The 8,131-nt window shown below is 38.7% G+C and overlaps 1 protein-coding gene across 1 annotated transcript; it reads left to right on the top strand.

The window, feature by feature from the left end:
* The first annotated feature begins 1,567 nt into the window (after window positions 1-1,567).
* Window positions 1,568-5,252, top strand: LOC120113036 (alcohol dehydrogenase 1). The gene is made up of 10 exons (XM_039133537.1): window positions 1,568-1,748; window positions 2,194-2,330; window positions 2,440-2,486; window positions 2,930-3,255; window positions 3,348-3,430; window positions 3,638-3,713; window positions 4,080-4,141; window positions 4,322-4,417; window positions 4,498-4,659; window positions 4,861-5,252. The coding sequence occupies exons 1-10, from the start codon at window positions 1,712-1,714 to the stop codon at window positions 4,975-4,977; spliced, it is 1,143 nt and encodes a 380-aa protein (XP_038989465.1). The 5' UTR covers window positions 1,568-1,711; the 3' UTR covers window positions 4,978-5,252.
* Window positions 5,253-8,131: the final 2,879 nt, after the last annotated feature.

Below are 8,131 nucleotides of genomic sequence, written 5' to 3'. Positions count from 1 at the left end.
AATCCCCGAAAACGTCATCACCAAACTGCATATTTCATATGTTCTTGTTCGCAGATGGCAATGTGGCAACTTGTCTAATTCCGATGCCTTTCATAACCACTGTGTGTTCAACTATGCTATGCTTGTTTATTCGGTAATAGTTAGTAGAAAAGATCATTTTATCCTTCTATTTAAGAAGTGGTGCTTATCGAAATGGATTGAAGTGCAATGAGGAGGATTATTTTCTTTCATCAGGGGGAAAGAGAGATCTAAAATATATAGAAGCATCTTCTCATATGGTCGAAGCTTCCTCCATAGCTCGAAAAAGAACTTTACTTTCAAATGACCCATGGTATAAGATTTGATTGTTTTTTATCTGAAGATTAAAGTCGGAAATATCATTGTGAATCAATTGAGTCTTTTAATTGTCGATTTGGAAATATCTTTTGAATTTGAATCCATATTCTCTTGTTATATGCTTCAAGGAAATAGTTGCAACCAGCAGAAGATTGAAGTTGGAAATATCATGGTCAATCAATTGAGTCCTTTGATTTGTCGTCGAAGTGGAAATGTCTTTCGAACTTGAATCCATCCAAATGTCGTCCAATTGGAAATGTCGCTTGCACCCGACTCTTCAATCTAATTGACCAAGTAGATGGCTCAAATTCCTCAATATTCTCCTCCTCTAGAGATTAGATCGTCTTTCAGAACCAAGCAGACATAAGTGATTTATTTTATGTTACAACCAAATCCACAAAGAAAAGGCACAAATAAGATGCTTAAGGATCGAATTATTTTGGTTTAGTAAAATAAACCTAAGCCAAATTAGGATGGAGTTGCCTCGATCAACATCACATGTGAAATGCCAGGGTGCATATCCAAGATGTTGAAAAATCAAATCGAGCCGATAACTCTGGGATGGTCCAATTCATAGAAAGACATTATAAGACATGAATTAGGGAAAAGCAGTGCATTTAGCCAAGTTTCTAATAATTTCCATTTCGACCAGCTTTGCTTTACACCATTTGATGGACATGATAAGTCTCTCAGTGCGTGTGATATGAATCCGCTAATACGTGATCAGGGTGCTTAATGGCTTACCATCCTTTAATACCCGCAGGATGGTTTCATGGATCGTAATTTTGTGGCAACTAAATTCGATCTCGAGGACCGAGGTGCAGCCAGTCAGCGCCCGCGGATCTAAACCAAGTGGCGCTGAACCGGCTGGTCTAGGAAAACCAGGGTCGGTTTCCGGGTCCAGACCATGGTTTTAGATTCCTGCCTTATCTCTCTCTCTCTCTCCCTCCCCTCGAGTCCAATTCCCCTCATCGGTGATAAGTCCAAATCAAAGGTCAGCATATTATTGGACCAACATGCAACAACCCGTTTGTTTTATTTGCATGCCCCAGTTAATAAAAGAATCAAAAAGGAGCACCGCAACTGAAAACTGGTTTTGTGCTGACGCCGTGGTAAGGGATTTTCCAGCGACAGAGGCAAAACCGTGGGGACTTTGATAGAATTTGGGGAAAAAAGAAAAAGCAAGTCTTCAGTGCCTCTCTCTATCTGTTGCCTATATATAGCTGCTTCAGCGCCTGGTGCTCTCCAATCGAAGTTGTGAAAGGTAGCGTCTTTGGAGCGATCTTTGGATTCTTGTCAAGAAAAAAAAGGTTTGATCTTTGAAGGGGCGCTTGAGGAAGAGTTTGAGAGAGAGACAGATTAAGAGGTGGTGGAGATGGCAGGCACTGCGGGTCAAGTAATCAAATGCAAAGGTCTGTAGCTTTGAACCTAAACTCATCAATGTTTTTTCTTCTTTGGGTTCATTCTGAGAACATATTCTATTAGATAGAATGGGGGCAGCTTGATTTTCTTTTTATGCTTATCTTTCTGTTTTTGGTTCTGTTCTAGATTTGGTTGATTCCTCTGTTCAACAAAATCTTTGCCAACTTTTTTTTCTTCTTGTCTTCTTCTTTTTAATCAATACTAGTTCTCATAGATGATCTTGGTTACGGATCATATATTGGAATATTTATTGATTCGGATCTTTGTTTGTTCTATGTTATCCACATCATTTCTATTAGACGAATAGATCTTAAGGCTAGCCTGATGTAATAAAGTAGGAAAAGAAGTTGGTGATGAACTTTTTTTTGTTGGAGAGAATAATTTGTTTTCTGATCCATGTTGAGTGTTCATATATTCGTTTGCTTTTGGATTCAGCGGCGGTCGCGTGGGAGGCCGGGAAGCCTCTGGTGATCGAGGAGGTGGAGGTCGCGCCGCCGCAGGCGATGGAGGTTCGGGTGAAGATCCTTTATACTTCCCTCTGCCACACTGATGTCTACTTCTGGGAAGCCAAGGTAGTCTATTTGATTTATTTTTTCCTTCTCGTTCTTGTAACCGATTTATGTTTGTTTATTCTGTCTTGTTTGGATAATTAAAAATGGTGTTAATGTTTAATTTCTACAGGGCCAGACTCCTGTGTTTCCTCGGATCTTTGGCCATGAGGCTGGAGGGTATGACTTCCATAACCTTATCAAATGCCACTACCATCTTTGCTTTTGGATTTTGCTTGTTATAAATTTCTTAAGAATTTGAAGTTTGAGATTCCTATGTTGATTGTGTTTGGCAGTTATGTTTACTAGATAATTAAACATCTTGAAACCATTTGCGGCATCCCTTGTCTTGGTCTGAAAAAGATACATGGTCAAAAAAAATGGACTTCTCTTGTCTGTTGACTTTAAATACACGACACCTTTGCCTTGATGGTGTTGTCAATGCCACTCGTGTTAATTTACAATTTTGGTAATTCCATGTTTAGATCCGCTATCTGACAGAAAATTTTGTATCTGCTGAAAGCTTTGTTATCTATGTTTGTTTTTATTGAACTTTATAGTCAAGATTTGTATTGAGTGTTTTTTTTTTTATTTAAAAGCATTATTTCTTTTGGTGCCCTTAGGATTGTAGAGAGTGTTGGGGAGGGTGTGACTGATCTTGCACCAGGAGACCACGTCCTCCCTGTATTCACTGGAGAATGCAAAGAGTGTGCTCATTGTAAGTCTGCGGAGAGCAACATGTGTGATCTCCTCAGGATAAACACCGACCGGGGAGTGATGATCAATGATGGGAAAACGAGGTTCAGTATCAATGGAAAGCCCATTTACCATTTCGTAGGAACCTCCACCTTCAGCGAGTACACCGTCATTCATGTCGGCTGTCTTGCCAAGATCAACCCCTTGGCTCCCCTCGACAAGGTTTGCGTTCTTAGCTGCGGCATTTCGACAGGTGAGACACCAAGGCTGTCGTCGACATCATAAGATTTACAAGTTCGGATATTGTGGAAGGTGCTTACTATCTTTTGAATTGCTCTTCGGTAGGGTTCGGTGCGACTGTTAATGTTGCAAAACCACTGAAGGGATCGACAGTGGCTATTTTCGGTTTGGGAGCTGTAGGCCTTGCTGTGAGTATCTTTCTTGTATAATTTTCTTAGTAGTCCAGAAACCCAAACCAGCACCAGGGTCTTAAAAACTCTATTGCCGCTCATATGAAATCTGATGCTTTGCTGCACCCGCACCCGATTCTGCTGAGGTCTAGCCTTCTACATCTTGCTTCTGGACCTGTGTTGATGTTGGTTTTGGTTGATTGATTCATATCTGTTTATGATCAGGCTGCAGAAGGGGCTAGGGTTTCTGGGGCGTCGAGGATCATTGGTGTTGACCTGAACGCCAGCAGGTTTGAGGAAGGTGAAACAACTATCCATTCCTCTCCATCAATGAATCTATATTACTGCATCAATTGAACTAGTGCATGCTAATTTAACTTCTGCTGATGTGAGAACAAAGTATATTTATTCCTGACTGCTCTTTTTATGTGGTTCCACGCTTGGTAGCTGGAAATTTATCTAGGGTAATATACCTGCTTTGTAAAAGAGAATTCTATGGATCTCAAAACTGTGCCTGCTTCTTGCTTTCTTACTTCAAGTGTTTCTTAAAAAATATGCTTCTGTTGCTGCAACTGCTCCTGGCACATCTAGCAACTAAGTTTCTACTCGATATTTTTGTTTTAAAACATGGTACTAAGTCTCATTTTCTTTGTTTTTGTTGTACCAGCAAAAAAGTTCGGTTGCACAGAGTTTTTGAATCCAATGGATTATAAGAAACCAGTCCAAGAGGTAGGTTTGTTTTTGGACATGATAATACTTCTTGCGTGCTGATATAGGACTTCTTTCATTCCATGGCACCTGGTGTATTGTAGAAGTTAAATTATAATATTTGGAAGCAGTTCAACTGCTTGTGATGTCTCAAAAACAATGTACATGATGTATTAAGTAGAAAGATTGAATACTTTTCAGGTGATTGCTGAGATGACTAATGGTGGCGTTGATCGAAGCGTCGAATGCACTGGCAACATAAAAGCCATGATATCTGCATTTGAATGTGTTCATGATGTAATTTCTTGCTCCCTTTACAAACTCGCAGTTCAAACTATTAATGATAAGATAGCAATCTGAAATCTTATCTGCCTCAGGGTTGGGGTGTTGCTGTACTGGTTGGGGTGCCTCACAAGGACGCCGAGTTCAAAACCCACCCAATGAACCTCCTCAATGAAAGGACTCTTAAGGGAACCTTCTTTGGGAACTATAAACCGCGCTCTGACCTTCCTTCAGTCGTTGAGAAGTATATGAACAAGGTAAACAGCGTAGTCTAATTTCTCTTCCTTAATAAAAGTGATCAGGTTCTTCTCTTGCTTGTTGTGTGCTGATGGCTAAAGCTTTACTCCTGATTGATTAGGTAATAAGAGTTTGTAGGATTGGCTAACAAAGCATAATAATTTGTTCTTAGATTCTATCCAAGTATATTTGTCCTGATACATGTTGCACTAATGGTGCAGGAGCTAGAAGTGGAGAAGTTCATCACCCACAGTGTGCCTTTTTCTGAAATCAACAAGGCCTTCGAGTACATGCTTAAGGGGGAAGGTCTTCGGTGCATCATCCGCATGGAGGATTAGAGAAAAGCTTATTGCTATAAAGCATGTCTTATGCCCCATCGATCTTAAACTTTGTGTTCTAATAAAATAAGGCAACTGAGTTCGGCTGTGAGATGAGCCCAGTTCTTATCCTTTCTGCTAGTTGAAAAGATTTTTGTGAGTTGTGACATACCCTTTGTCTGTAATGGGCTTGTCTTTTGTTTCTTGCATGATGTAAGCTTCTTCTGGAGATTAAAGAAGCCGGATATGTTTTCTTTTCTCATTTCTGAGAAATTTTGAGTCGATGGATTTCTTAAGTTCTGTTGTGGAAATTATTAAATAAGAATTATGAAATTCCTAAGTTAATACAATTGATTCAAATGAATAAACATTTGTTGCCGCTGAAAATCTGTTCCAGAAGGTAGGTTGCTGGTGGACCTGTGCGAGAAAAAGAAGTTTCAATCTGTTCATCTGCACGTAGGTAAAAAAAAAAAAACCCGAAGGTTGTCGGAGCTCATCTGACCGGAGGCCTTCTATGGTTAAATGAGAGCAAAAGGTTTTGGACAACGGTATTGGAGAAGAAAAATAAAATTTAGAAAGAGAAATATGAGGGCTTCCTATAGTTTAATGGGAGCAAAAGGTTTTGGAGAACAGTAGCGGCGAAGAAAGATGAAATTTAGAAAGAGAAATAGTAGAGAGTAGGGGTGGTAATTTATGATCTGCGCTGTGAACACCTATTTTAGAGATTTAGATTGGACATAAATGGATTTAGGTCGACCTATCTAAATTTATTTATTAAACAAGTTGGGTTTAGCTATAAACTGACTCGCTAACATGTTTTGATCTGGATTGGTTATGATCGGATCTATTTAATCTATTTAAAATTTATTTAATCTGTTTGAAATCTATTTAATTTATTTCTGATCTATTTAATTCGATCCGTCTAACTTGTTTTATCTGTTTAAATCAGTTCAATCTATTTAAAATCCATCTAATCCATTTAAATCAGTTTAATCTATTTAAAATCCATCTAATTCATTTAATAAATGTGTTATATGAGTTTATATATCGGGTCAGATTAGCTTAGGACCAAGTATTTTTAAACTAAAAAGAATTTTAACAAAAAATAATCATGGCTTTATTCTCTGGCATCCCTCTTTATTTTGGAAGAAATCTAGATCCGAGACAATAATAATAAAAATGATAAATATTAATAATTAAATAAATATGTTCAAGATATTGTTTTTGTTTTTTGTTTTTATTTTCAAAATTCAAAAAATTTAATAAAATTGAACAAACATAACCCACGAAACTTTCTAATTTTTCTAATTATTTATAAAATTTTCAGAGTGTTCGACAATAAGACTTTATTGCTTTTAAAAAAGACAAAATTAAAAGCGCAGAATGACAAGAGTCTTGTTCATATGTTGTCTCTCGCATCAAACTTCCTTGAGCTTTTTCATTTTGTAAGAAAACAAAACACAAAATATGGAAAAACTACCAAACAGAGTCCAAGTTTTTCCTCAAACGTTTCGATCTTTCTCTATGTATTTTTTCTAGAACAAAATATGCACTTTTAATCCTTCTCCCTAAAAAAGTGAACACTTAAAATAATTCAGCAGCGAGCTCAAGATTACAATAGTTATGGCTGTTGATGATGACATATATCTAATCTCTTTTTAATATTTAGCTGTTCTATAATACAATGGAGCAATCCTTAAATTGTTAATGCATGCAGTCGGTGTAACACTCTGTCACCTAAGTCCACGGTCTTTGATAAAAAGGAACGAGGACATACTGGTGATTTTCTGCAACTACATGATCTAATTGTTTGCTTACCTGGTATATAAGACTATCAGCCAGGCTCCCAGCTACCAAATCAAATTGAAACAATAGAACTAGTTGGTTCAGAGATTGCAGCAAGAACAGAGATGAAACTTAGCTTTCCTTGCATGCCAGTCCTTGCCCATGTCTTCCCCACAAAAGCATCATCAAAAGAGGAGGAGCCCTCCTCCAACCCAAAGCTAAAGGAAGAGAATAAGAAGAAGAAGAAGAAGGAGAAGAAGAAAGAGAAGGAGGTGAACAAGCAGCAGCAGCAGAAGAAGAAGAGCAACCTGGACGTGGCCGCCTCGATGACCCCGTACTTTCCGTTCCACTCTCGACCAGGCCTCCGCTGATTCGACGCTAATTGAAGAGAAGCTATGCACTTGCTGTTGGTAATCAGGATGACTTGTTGCTGCCTGGGGATCATAGTCTTTTAGCACCCAAAGTGGAGTTGTTATGCAATTCTGAATCTGTCACGCCCCGAACCCAGCACCCGGGTCCGGTACGCGACTGGCCGCATGAGCCCTAGAGCAGTGTCCTAAAGATCATGCAAGGCCTATGATTAACCAAAAATTCCAATAAATCCACAATTAATCTAGTAATTCAAATAGAGCAGTCCGACATGTCCAAATAAACAAATTAGTTCAATACAAAATCTTCAAATGTTCATCGACATCAAAGAAGGATAAACAAATTAACTAGCTAATGACTCTGATACTTGCACTCTGCGCCCATCCCATCCAAATCTAAGCATCCTGCAACTCTGATAAAATGAAAGAAAAAAAAAGGGAATGAGCTTTACAGCCCAGTAAGAATCCCTACACATCCACACCAACACAATAATAATAAAAATCTGAAAACCACGACAAGTTGAAGCACATATTATGAAGTCATAAACCGGCTATCAAAGCTCAAATAATCGATACAAGTATGTACATCAAACATCAATAAAAGTCCAGCCACACAAGAAATATATAGCATATGATAGCTCATAAACTTGTATTATAGTTTCAATGTCTTTTCTTCAACTTGATCCAGATTAATTATCTTTCCGACTTTGGGTCAAATCTTGGTCACATTTCTCAGCCTGTAGTGGGGCAACCAAATTATCACATTTTCAGCCTGTGGCGGGGCCTGCACATTATAGTTCCACATTTCTAGCCTGTGATGGGGCCTGCCAAAGTATCACATTTTCAGCCTGTGGCGGGGCCTGCACATTATAGTTCCACATTTCTAGCCTGTGAGGGGGCCTACCAAAATATCACATTTTCAGCCTGTGGCGGGGCCTGCACATTATAGTTCCACATTTCTAGCCTGTGAGGGGGCCTACCAAAATACCACATTTTCAGCCTGTGACGGGGCCTGCCATAAT

Source organism: Phoenix dactylifera, chromosome 14 (assembly GCF_009389715.1).
Source record: "Phoenix dactylifera cultivar Barhee BC4 chromosome 14, palm_55x_up_171113_PBpolish2nd_filt_p, whole genome shotgun sequence".
NCBI lineage: Eukaryota > Viridiplantae > Streptophyta > Magnoliopsida > Arecales > Arecaceae > Phoenix > Phoenix dactylifera.
Note: the sequence above shows the minus strand (reverse complement) of the source record. Positions and strands in the feature narration are given on the sequence as shown.